Raw genomic sequence first — 13,308 nt, 5'->3', positions numbered from 1 at the left:
GTGGCAAATAAAACTCTAACTCTAATGTATTATCTTTATTATTGCAGAGTAAAATTACTATGACAGAACCTTAACACCCCTATATCCTGGTGCTCCCGGAATGCCATGTTCACCCTGCAATGTAAAAAGACAATAACAACAACAATCAATAAACCAACAAACCAACCAACCAATTAATCAATCAATCTATCAGTCAACCAATCAACCAATCAAATCAACCAACCAACCAAACATCAACCTAGCCTGGAGATTCCAGACCCAAATCCGAATGATTAAGGGTCTGGACACGAATAATGTAATGGCCCAACTTGAGGGGGTCGCACTGAGCATGCATTTGAAAATGCATGCAATTGGATAACACAACGACCAATGTTAACTGACTGATTCCGGACTTCGACACAATTGGATAACATTAGCTCGCAATTGAAATTGATATTGTGCTCCTGCGAGAACTCTGGATTCCCAGGGTAACATCAACCTACTGTACAGTATATCCTCACAAAACTATGGAAACATTCTACTTACACGAGAGCCAACATATCCATAAATGCCCTTTTCTCCTGGGTTTCCTGGTAATGCAAAACCCTAGTATGGTACAAAATGTTTTATTATAGCAGTGTAAAAAAGAAGGTGATTCAATCATCTAGCACCTAAATGCATGATTCAATATGCGCATAGAGACAAAAATGATAGGTACACACACACACACACACACACACACACACACACTTACAGGTTGGCCTTTGACTCCACATAATCCAGGGTCGCCTTTGTCACCCTGTGAAATAAATATTATATAAATTGTCAGATGCAGCAGTCTAGATTAGCCCAGGCCCTTGCTGTTTTCTGGAATGTGACAGCAAGCCAACTTTGGCTTTATAGTGCTAATGCGAGTACATACCCATATATACATTACACATCACAGCAATACTCAAGCAGTTTAGAATATCCACACATAAACAACATTTGGAGGTATTATTAAAGTTATGGTTTATGATGTTGGTCAGACTATATTAAGTTGGTATTAAATATATATTAAGAACGGCAATAATAAACAACTATGTCAATTCAATCAACAGCCTAATGAAATAACCAATGAAAAAGAAGGAAAATAGCAATAATAAACAATAATGTCCATTCAATCAATAAAATAATAACAATAACAATAGCATGGTACTGAGGAAAAGAGTTTTGAATTTGACCTATGACTGGTCGACACAACAGCTGTTCATCAGAAGACCGCAGTGGGCGGTTGGGGATGTACATCTTGATCATTGTATTAAAATAACAGAGAGCAGATCCAGTCAGTGTCCTATAGGCCAAAGTGAGAGATTTAAATGTAATTCTGGCTACTATAAGCCAGTTAATAGTGAATTACAATAGTCTAGCTTGGAGACCATGGCCTGAACAAGAAGTTGTGTGGAATCTTGTGTCAAATAAGGTCTGATCTTCCTAATGTTATAAAGGATAAACCGACATGATTTTGCAATTGAAGCTACATGCTCAGAGAAGTTAAGTCATCAATTACAATGCCCAAGTTATGCGTCGATCTAGTTGGGGTCGGTGAAGATGAGTCAAGTTATTTAGTAAATTGCATTTTTAGATCAATAATAATAATAATAATAATAATAATAAGCTTTATTTGTATAGCACCTTTCATACACAGAATGCAGCTCAAAGTGCTTTACATTTGAAGCATGTAACACAATAATAGTCAGTCAGTCATTATCAATCACTTTTCTTTGCTGTTTATGATCTACTCGGCAACGTATCAAAAATATAGAAAATGACGTCATAAGACTGGCAGCCTTAACCCTCTTACCCCCCACAAGCACGCCATATGGCAACTGTGGCAAGGAAAAACTCCCATATTCCAGGAAGAAACCTTGAGCAGAACCTGACTTAATAGGGGGAGCCCATCTGCTTCTGGCTGGCTGCGCCCTCCAATAGTAGCAGATGTAGAATAATCTGAAAATGTAGTCTACAGGATAAGATGAGTTAACTAAAAGCTTTCCTGTACAGGTATGTTTTCAGATCTTTTTTAAAAATATTTACTGAACTCGCCTGCTTGATGTACAGAGGCAGGGTGTTCCATAGTTTGGGGGCATAATGGATAAACGCAGCTTCTCCACTTTGTTTGTGGAGCACTTTGGGTACGATTAAAAGATTAGAATTGGATGATCTAAGTTTCCTTTGTGGTTGATAAGATATTAAAAGCTCAGAGATATATGAAGGTGCTATGCCATTCAGAGCTTTGTAAGTAATTAACATAACCTTAAAATCAATTCTATAGGAAATAGGGAGCCAGTGCAGTTCAGCCAACACAGGGGTGATGTGTTCTCTCTTCTTAGTCTTAGTTAAAAGTCTAGCCGCAGAGTTCTGTATGAGTGCCAATTTCTTTAGATGTTTTTTGGAAAGACCAGTGAAAAGTGCATTGCAGTAGTCTAACCTGCTAGTGATAAAGGCGTGAATTAGTTTTTCTGCATCTTGTTGAGTTAAAAAGGGCCGCACTTTGGCAATGTTTCTCAAGTGGAAATAGGCTGTCTGAGTAACTTTACTGATATGGGGCTTAAAACTTAACTCTGCATCTAAGATGACACCGAGGCTTGTTACTTTTGGTTTGACCTGGTGTGCCAAGTTCCCCAGATTACTAAGAATAATATCTCGCTTAAGTTTTGGTCCAACCAGAAGTACCTCTGTTTTGTCATCATTTAGTTTCAAAAAGTTTTTGCTCATCCACTGATTAATGGAGGTTAGGCATGCAGTGAGGGAGCAAAGGCCATCTGGGTTAGTTGGCTCCACAGAAATATACAATTGGGTATCATCTGCGTAGCTGTGGAAGTTTACATTATGCTGACTTATGACGTTTCCCAATGGAAGCATATATAGAGAAAATAGCAGGGGACCAAGGCAGCTCCCCTGGGCCACACCAAAAGGCAAGTCATGTTTTTAAGATACATGATCTCCTAGACTGATATAAAAATCTCTGCCAGTAATGTAGGTTTGAAACCAGTTTAGAGCATTATCAGAGAGACCCACCCACTTCGCAAGGCGGTGAATTAGGATGCTATGATCAATGGTGTCAAATGCCGCACTCAAATCCAGAAGAATAAGGATTGAGACTTTGTTTGAGTCGGTAGCTAGTCTGAGATCATTGACTATTTTTACTAGAGCCGTTTCTGTGCTGTGATTTGATCTAAAACCTGATTGGAATTTTTCAAGGATACTGTTTTCGTTGAGGAAGGTATTTAACTGATTACAAACAACTAGATCAAGTAACTATACTATTCCTAACAATATCTAAATTTCTGTCTAAACTTTAAATAAGGCTATGATTTGGTTGGGTAGGGTGTGATTGGCCATGTCTTGGTTGGGTTGGGTGTGTTTGTCACCTTTGCACCCTTGGTGAAGTATTCGAGTAGAGGCTCAGCTAGCTCTAAAAGTTGTCCTGGCGGTCCGGGTTGTCCCACATCTCCCTACAAGACAGATATACGCAATTACCCCAGGGCAAGGTGGCAGAAGCATGGTGTGTTGAACAACAGAATATGCACTGTAGTTCCCATCAACCCTTTTTGCCCCTCACCTCATCTCCTGGCTCGCCCGGCAGTGATCTTCCAGTGTCACCCTAATAAAACACAGCACAAACCTGCTTTATTAAATGTATACAACTGATATTTTGTTAAACAAAAATGCAGTATTGTGTAGTATATTTTTGACAATGCTGACAATGTATAAAGGTCAAACGTGCTGCATTACTGTTACATATCATAGAGTTACTATGTATATGTTTTAAACAGATATTCAGACAATTTCGTTGTGGTTGGTGTGCTGACTTTAAAACTAAGGACAGAGGGGCTGAGGGTCATCATTTCACACAACACAACACAACACAACACAACACAACACCAATGGCTTAAGTATATATTGTGGGCTTTTTGCTTTACTATGACAAGACAGTGAAGAGACTGAGAGGAAGCGAGAGAGAGAAATGGTGTGGGATGTGACTGTAGCCAGATGTGCCACAGGGGCCCCCCAACACATTGTTTTTACACATACAAACCACTACTTACTTTTACACCATTGGCCCCATCCTTACCATTAACACCCTGTAGAGATGGTGAGATAGAGGTGTTGATTGATTATATAAAGGACATTGACTAATTCTATGGTAATGGTAAAATTTAATTGAAAATCGAATCAAAATCTAGATCTATATTATCTGTTACAGTATTCATATGACAGACTGGTATCAGAGTGCTTTAGCTGATTGAACCTACTCTTAATTTAAAACCTCCATTCTTTATGGAGTGGATACAGTCAGCAACAAATCAATGTCAGAGATAACATTTTGCATGAAAGAAAACAAGTCTCACTCCTTCTCCGTCTGGACCAGGCTGACCCCAGAGCCCTTTAGAACCTTTAAATCCTTTGGGTCCCTTTGTAGATATTGGTGGAACACAAACAATGCAGAAAATAGTCATGAGTGCAGAAATCACGGCATGGGTGTAATGAACACACAACATGATGTACAGTACTGTAGGTGCAAAGATCACATGACTTAAAGATGACATAGAATGGAAAACTGTTTTCTGAGTTTGTGACTTGGCCACAAAACTACCACAAACGGAAAACTGTTTTCTGAGTTTGTGACTTGGCCACAAAACTACCACAAATGGAAAACTGTTTTCTGAGTTTGTGACTTGGGCCACAAAACTACCACAAACGGAAAACTGTTTTCTGAGTTTGTGACTTGGGCCACAAAACTACCACAAACGGAAAACTGTTTTCTGAGTTTGTGACTTGGTCACAAAACTACCACAAACGGAACACACTGTTGTCTCCCTTCCTCATATGTAAATCTCGAACTTCAAAAATGAATCACTAAAAACGAGCGAATCTGGTCAAAGACAGACTGTGAGCCTACAGTCTTTGGCTGACAGACAGCCAATTAGTGTAAAGGCCACAAAATATTTGTCTGGGTGCCAGATAACCACGAGGGGGCGCTAGATATCTGCTTACAGTAAATGGGCAATTTTATTCCCCAGCCTAAATATAGGGTTGTAAATAGGTTTGTGAAATAGCACGTGAACATGTTTTTGACAGACCCAATTGCATTTATCTATGTTAAAATCAGAAAAGAAGGTAAAATACTCTGTTCACCCATTCTATGTCATGTTTAAGTCTGTTTTTAATCAACAGTCATATTATGTCACTGCAAGGTGAAGTCTTACGTACTATTATGCACATCTGAGCACTATTCTGCACAGTAGTTGTGTACTTACAGGTAAACCAGGAAGACCAGGGGGCCCAGGATCTCCCTGATAATAAAAGAGAAGTGATGAAGAAATAAATCCTCCAAAAAAGAGATTAAACTAAAAAAATGGAATCCCTCTTTGAGCACAATAAGTCTCAACAGAAGCTATGTTAGACCAGGCATGGACCAGTTTTGAAAGACTTCAATCAGAAAGGTTTTGAAAAGAAAATCATATCTCCTGGTCCATGCTTGCTATTGGTTTAAATGCCTTGAAGAACTGAAATCACATGCACCCATAGGACTTTTGTAGATTATGAGTTGAGAACATACTGGAAGCCCTGGTTCAGTCCCACCATGCTGGGGCTCTCCCTTCATTCCTTTTATTCCTGGAGGACCCTGCAAACAGCAACAGACGTAATAACAGACAATAACCGCTGACTTTTAGACAGATATCACATTTCATAGTTGATAAATCAATTAGCAGGGAGTGGATTTTAACAGGGATGACTTCTAAATCTAAGCATTACAGGCTTGACCATGTGGGTTTAGTGCCATAAAGAAAGGCTGAGACAGGCAAACACTGCAACTATCAACTCAAATAGCGGGATCGGAGATCGGTGACAATTGGGCTAAAAGTATCAGAGACATTGAGGTCAATATACAGGGCCGATTACAGTTTTTGCCCATTGCTTGAACACTATAGACACATGCTTAGACCAAAGTAACACAACTTGAAGCTTTTGTTACTATACCTTAAACACAGTGTACTGTAACCACACACTTGCACCTTTCTGCAACACACTTGCACACGACACACTATTTCAGACATAAGACACTTTGTTCATATATTAAATCTAATGGTACCATTGGGACAACACATCTATTCAAAATACAAAACACATGGGGTGATGGAAAACACTTAGACACACATGTGAAAATACTTACAGTACTTACAAAACTGAACACCAATCAGCCAGCTACAAATAGGCCTCAGTTCAGCCATTTTGAGAACATTGCAAGCATGGAGGCAGGGAAAGCAAGACATGGAGGAAGAGGAAGACAAAGAGAGAGAGGAGTAGGAAGTGGTCAAAGAGGCTATGCACAGAACAATATTGCAGATGATATTAGAGAAACTTTGGTGGATCATGTGATAAATCATGGCCTGACAATGAGGAAAGCTGGGCAGAGAGTCCACTACATCTAAGCCGGTTTACAGTAGTGTGTTTTTGTTTTTATTTTTGTGTTACTGCATTTACTGTGCTGTACTGTAGTGTAAAGAATAGTACTGTGATGTACAGTATTGAGTTGATGTCATTTGTAACCTTTCAGTACTTTCATTTTTGTTTTTTGTCAAAACCTTTGTTGAAAAAAACCCCCAACAAAAACTGTAAGTGTTACATTGAGCTTCACAGAATGCTAACTGATAAACTGAATAAAAGCAGTGAAAATGAAAGACTGCAGTGTTTTACAGTAAATAAAGTACACTAGTAGTACATACATTAATATGAGGCAAGTGTGTATCATTTTGTCATCAGAGTGACATTTTGACAAAGGATTGTTAGGTTTTGATAGCAGAGTTTCAATTCGACATAGATGTCAATGGTATATTTCCCAGTGTTGTGTCTTGTGTGCTTGTGTGTAAAGTTTTGAAACAATGATCCAAGTTTTGCAAAAAGTGTTCAAGCGTTCAAGCAATGGGCAAAAACTTGCATTGAACCCAATTCTATATTATTCTATGTTGATACAGTATATGAACATACTATATAATGCATTAGCAATGCTTTTGCTAAAAGGAGAGCTATTTTGGCATAGAGGGAACTACAGTCTATGGGTCAGTTTTTGAGGTATTGCAAGCCAGCAGCTGCAATTATGTGGCACAGCAGTTATATGGCTCTAAGTTTGTTGGCTACTTTTGTTACACACTAATAAAACACTGCTATCGGATCGATACTCAGAATTGGCCATGAATCGCTATTGATTGGGCCCGAAAAAGCCAAACTGGTGCATCTCTACACTGGCTGGTACTTGTCTGTTCCTTCTCTTCTTACCCGTGGGCCAAAGAAGCCAACTCTTCCTGGGAGTCCTGGGGTACCAGGCAGTCCTCTTGTCCCATTGCATCCATCCGCACCTGTCACACCAGGTAGACCTCCTTCTCCAGGTAAACCCTATGAGGTATATTATACAAGAGCAGTAAATTACATTAGCCAGGTAGTATTTGGTAGACACTTACTTTCAAAGATTACATTTCTGTCCTATGCTGATGGAGTCCAGTGACTAGCAGTATGACGGCGTTGATGTAAAACAGACTTGTGTGTTCAGAGCAACCACTTTTGATTCTGGTGCTGGGTATTTATACCCTGGCTGCAAATTACATAGGGTGCGTCTAGATTTCTAGGCTAGGGTGTTTACCGTAAGTCAAGTTTATACAAGTTTAAAATTGCAACCGACCATTTTCTTGACGATTCCACGCAAAAAGGACTTTTTATTAAATGTATTGTATTAAGTATATATCTGCCTTTATAATATACTGCTATATCTCTACCATAGTGTTCCATGTGCACCTGTGTGCATTTGTGTAAGCGCACGAGCGTGTGTGTGTGTGTGTTTCTGTGTTTCTTCACTAAGATAAGTCTGCAACAACAAATTGAAGAGTTCAGATGCAAAACCCTCTAAATCCGTCTGACCACTTTTCTTTTAAATGAGCATTTAAATTCAGGCTCCTATAGGTTTTTGCCTATAAATCGATATTTCAGACCAGGAAGAGAGTGGTATTTAGTGGGTTTAGAATTTAAATTATTTGATTAGCGTATACTATGTGTGGAGAGCATCCCCTCACCATCTTTGTCTCATTTTTGACATAGCTTGGCATTTAGAGGCTTTTGCATCTGAACCCTTCAATTATACTCTGATGACTCCCACATATTTTTCTGTATAGAAGCTACTTCCTTTGGTATCAAATCAAGGCTGTTAATATTTTGAGCTTGTGAAAAGATGTTCACATAAGTAAAGTGTTTACTTAAAGAAGATATGGGGCTGCTAGTATCTTCATTTATCCTTCTGCTGCTGCCAGGAAACTATTTTAAGCTAGGCTAATCAAATTCGCAGCTTCATAGCACAAAACTGGTGACATGTTCAGAAAGCACTGATAGGCCTACACAAGCTGAAATAGTTTCAAAAAGTGTCCCTTTCACTTTTTCATGTTTAATTGGCTATGTGCTTATAGCTTAACTTACCCTACCATGACTTGGCTTTCTGTTATTTTGATCCAATGAGTAAGACCAAAGTAAGTGTTCAAAATAAAACTTTAGGCTACTGTGTTCTCCTAATAACGTGAGTGGAATGGATTTAATGTGGACGCAAACATAAAAGGCGCATACAGTGCAGGTTTTGCGGTGAAAATGTTCTGTCTTTTAAAATCAGGTGTAGCCTAATCCGAATCGCAGTTAAAACCATCAATTAGACAACAGAATCAGTAGGGTACCAGTTTTGTTTCATTGTACCAGGCCTACTGTATGTCAAAGGCAGGCTCGGATGAAGCTGGGAAGGACTAAACACATGGTTTCAACACCGAGGTAATCAACTGTCATAATTATGATAATTTTTATCGCGGTTTACCATTATACCGGTAATCGTTACACCCCTAGTGTTAATGTAGTTATCCTATCGGAAACAGAACTGTTGGAAGGGCTGATTATAGGTGGCCATTCCTCCTGTTAGGGTCTTGCCACCTGGGTCCTGCTTTTTGTAACTTCAGCCTTGCACAAGAAAGTAGGAAGCAATGAAATTTACATGTACACAGAGACATTTTGTGCATTTGCAAATAGTTTTTGCATGTACGCATGTACAAAACCTTTTCACAGATGCACAAAATATTTTTACAAGTACATTTCTTTGCACATGCACAAATTATTTTACACAACTGGGGGGTTGGCAACACAGAGGAGGGATAGCCCTTGGGGGCCAAAAGCTTATTCTGTATCAGAGCCTGATTTTAGACAGACAGACAGACAGACAGACAGACAGACAGACAGACAGATAGATAGATAGATAGATACTTTATTGATCCCCAGGGGAAATTCAAGAAGGGTTTTGATTTTAGGCTTGTGCTTTGATCAGTTAAAAAGTAGCCTACATAATACTAACAACAGCCTATCTATACAACAACATTCACACCTAACAGCCAATATTAATTAGGACTTTACTGTAATTGGGACTTTAAACAACCCCCTAAAGTTACCTTTAGTTTTGTTCTAGTTTACAGTTGTGTATGGCAGGGTTGTGCACAATTCGAATTCTGCTTCCTGTTTGCTACCTCAATTGAAATGCAAGTGAAATTCAAGAATTGAATTGGAATTTAAGAGCCAGTTACACTGAATTAATAGTAGTTAAAGTAATAATAACAATTATTATTCACATATTTCAACATTGATCCTCTATTTTAATGCTGTTCAGTGAGGTATGTAGCAGTTAGAATCTGCAGCAGTCCTCACACAGATGAACAAAAAGCTTGCATTATCTACACACGACCACTAAGGCGCAGCAAGCCAGTCATCACGAGTGGCAATATCCCAGCACAACACCACTCAAGACTTTTTTCTACTAATTCCGCGAATTCTGTGAATGATACATTGTAATGTACCTATGACCAAATTACAACAGTGGCGATATCCTTGCACATCACCACTCCCGCTAGTGTCATATTGATAAATTAATTATTAATTCATATGGATGCAAAGAACTTCTTCCAATACATAGAATTGAATGCTTTTCTTCAAAGATTTTGATCCTGAGAGGTCTGGAAGGTGTGTATTGCTGAAGCATGTCTGCTAGGTAATTTGGTCCCGTTCCATTTAGTGATTTATAAACATTTACTTTAAAGCAGAAGCGCTTTAAAGTAAATTCTGATATTAGATCTGATAAGCATTTTAAATATGTGTTTTTTTTTTTTATACCACAAGCTCTGCGACTGACCCAGAACGGTTTTGGTCCCGACCCACCAGTTAAGAAACACTGATCTAGACTATGTTCCTCTTGAGGAGGAGAGGAGAATGTGCCAGCTGTTTGATTAATTAAAATTTTGCATAATATTATATAATGTTATTATTGGTGGAGGCTCCAAATAAGCCTGTTGGGCTTTCTGCCTCCCCCTGCACTGTATTGCATACTTATATATGCATATTTCTCATCTGAGGTATTCTGAATTTATGAAAATAATAAACCCAAAACCTAAATAAAGAACAAGACTTACTTGTAATCCTTTTAGCCCGCCAAAACCTGGTGGTCCGGTCTCTCCCTAAAAATATACATATATTATTATCTGCCCACATGAAATAACCCCACAGACATTCACTAATTTACACTGTAGAGGACCTTATATCAATCATACCCTCATTACACACACACACACCTGCACACGCACGCATGCAGGCACGCACAGACTTGCATATACTGTATACACACAAGCTTCAGTTAAAACTTACAGACAGTTAAACTTCAACACCATTACATCTACATTACATTACATTACATTTTATTACATTACATAATTCAAGTAAACCATGAAATGCAATGTATTGTCAGCCAGTAAGGCTGCTGTGTGCATGCAGGCTGCCCTCATGAACAAAATACCAATGATTACCCTGTCCCCCTTGAGTCCCTCTGGCCCAGGCAGGCCCTCGTATCCTCGTTTGCCCTTTTGGCCGGGACGTCCGATCGCTCCGACTGGCCCGTTAGGCCCGCGTGGCCCCTGCGCTCCGTGGGCTCCATGGACTCCCTGCAGACACAGGACAAGCATCACCACACTGTGTTCCAGGCTCAAATGTAGCTCAAAATTAGCAGGTTTTTATTTCAGTTAGCCTATTAGCTGGTTTGATTTGCATTGAGCTCAATGAGCATCAAACCAACTAATAGGCTAACTGAAATAACACCATGCCAATCTCTAGGTATGGTGAAGGGTATGTGATGATATGGGTCTATTTCAATTCCAAAGGCCAAGGGAACTTTATCAGGATGCATAGTATCCTGGATCCATGAAAAAACTGGCCTTTAAAAATAAAAATCTGCCTGCCTCTATGGGAATTTAACATAGGGGTGCCAATACTTATGTCACCTCCAGGGCTCGGTATATGACCCCTGTATTTTAAGGAAGAATTTATTTATTTATGATACATTATTCATTCACAAAGAAAATTGGTGTCCTTAAAGGTTGGATATTTCCTCATGTTTTGTTACTTAAGGCATTAAGGTACATTTCTAAAAGATGATTTTATATTCCTCTTTTTAGTCAACTTTAGCAGAGGTGCCAATAATTCTGGGGGCAACTGTACTACGGTTATGGCAGCATGAGTGACTTTTGGGTGAAGTATGAAGAGCATTTTACATGATGGGTTAACTGATGTGCTCAGGTGTGTGTGCTTGTAAACCACATAATGTAGAGTTTTGAAATAGTTGTCCAGTGTTAGATTATCAAAAACTTTAGACAGAGTGGAATGTGGATGACAGGTTTCTCAAATTAAATACAAATATGTGGATATTGAGGGGAATTTGGTCAACAGGCATACACTGTTATTATTCATTATTTAGCTAACTAAACAAATGTTGTCATGAACACCACTCTAGAGTTGCTTTTTATGACTGAGTTGTCTGCCAGTAAAGCCGAGCAGAAGTCCCACAGCTGCATGCAACCGAATTTGAGAAACAGAGTCTCACCCTTGCTCCTTTCACAGGCAGGCATTTGCAGACAGAACAGTCTCTACCTTCGCACGGTCCTGATAACTCTCCCTGCAAAACAGAAAGTGTAACTAGAGGATGGATACACTGGTAACTGTTACAGCATACAGACCAGATAACAGTGTCATTGTGTGGACAGGAGAAACAATGTGTAGAAATAATGGACTTGTTTATAAATGTTAAATGTCTTTTGTGTGTTTTTTGTACTGTAAATGTGTATTTGTATGACAGTCTGAGTGTGAGCTTGACCTTGGTGTATTAGAATGGTGTGTGTGTGCATGCATGGAGGAAGATGAACCCTTGACAGTGCCCAGCCACATTCCCTGGCCTCTGGTCACCGTGGTCCTGCGTAGGCGTAATAAACACTGTGCTATGGTTTACTAAACATCTCCACTCTGGAGGTCATCCTACCCCTGCCTTGGGCCACCTGCAAATAGCTTTACTTTCAATTCTTCAGACTCACACTCTGCTACCATGAGAACTTTCTTCCTTTCATAGGCATTGCCTCCCAAAATTAGGTCAGTTGTGAAAGATACAGAGGTGAGAAAGTGCATTGGCATCACCTTCCAAGAAGCACTACAGTAGGTATGCTTTCACTCAAAGTGTCCTGCTGTGAAGAGAATATACACTTATCTTTATGTTACTACCTGTCTGTGAAAAATGTCGACTGTTGTTTTAAAGAACACATAAAAAAAGAACATGAAGAAAACATGAACATGAAAAAAGGAACTGGGTGATTATTCAAATTATATGCCGCAGTGTCCTGCTTTCCTGCTAATTTAAGTAATATGGTTTGCAATGCAGAGAAGTTCTGAGTTGGATAACAGAGAATTTTGAGAGCTCCTTAGAGTCCAATAACATGATGCAGAAATTATACAGTATATATAAGATCATTTAAGTTATTACACATGGAAACATTAACACATTTTATGCTTCTCCTTGCTGAAAGGAAGACATAAGAAAGATGCATAGTGTATGGTCAAACCGGTGTAGGCCGATTTCATGTTAGCATAAACATTTGCATAGTTGATGTCAAGATCACAGGATAAACAGTAAGGGGCTAAAGAGTGATTTTGTGGGCCTTTGCTATGCTGGCCAGGCCTAAACAGTATCTTATCTGTCTTGACTGTTTGGGTAAGACTCCTCTTTCTGCACAGCCATAAGGCCATAACCTCAGGTGGACTCTATCAGTGAGGTCAAATTAGTTCTTTTATTCTAGAAACAACATGCACCCAAACATCCATACATCTGTAAATATTTGTAAGGAGGGTCACTGTACATTGCAGGCCAGACATTTTACACAAGCATTCTATTTGGGCAAGATT

General features: G+C 39.2%; 1 protein-coding gene across 1 annotated transcript in view; it reads right to left on the bottom strand.

The window, feature by feature from the left end:
* Positions 1-13,308, bottom strand: part of LOC121713839 (collagen alpha-4(IV) chain-like) — a 38,852-nt gene that overhangs the window by 17,172 nt on the left and 8,372 nt on the right. The window contains exons 4-16 of the mRNA XM_042098847.1: positions 11,963-12,034; positions 10,893-11,027; positions 10,503-10,547; positions 7,303-7,419; positions 5,585-5,650; positions 5,283-5,318; positions 4,374-4,436; positions 4,071-4,106; positions 3,584-3,625; positions 3,393-3,476; positions 734-778; positions 526-585; positions 70-114 (exon numbers count right to left, since the gene is read on the bottom strand). Coding sequence (XP_041954781.1) covers positions 70-114; positions 526-585; positions 734-778; positions 3,393-3,476; positions 3,584-3,625; positions 4,071-4,106; positions 4,374-4,436; positions 5,283-5,318; positions 5,585-5,650; positions 7,303-7,419; positions 10,503-10,547; positions 10,893-11,027; positions 11,963-12,034 — 846 coding nt within the window. The remainder of the gene's footprint in view (positions 1-69; positions 115-525; positions 586-733; positions 779-3,392; positions 3,477-3,583; positions 3,626-4,070; positions 4,107-4,373; positions 4,437-5,282; positions 5,319-5,584; positions 5,651-7,302; positions 7,420-10,502; positions 10,548-10,892; positions 11,028-11,962; positions 12,035-13,308) is intronic.

This window comes from Alosa sapidissima, chromosome 1 (genome assembly GCF_018492685.1).
Source record: "Alosa sapidissima isolate fAloSap1 chromosome 1, fAloSap1.pri, whole genome shotgun sequence".
Classification (NCBI taxonomy): Eukaryota; Metazoa; Chordata; class Actinopteri; order Clupeiformes; family Clupeidae; genus Alosa; species Alosa sapidissima.
This window is presented reverse-complemented; position numbering and strand designations above follow the sequence as displayed.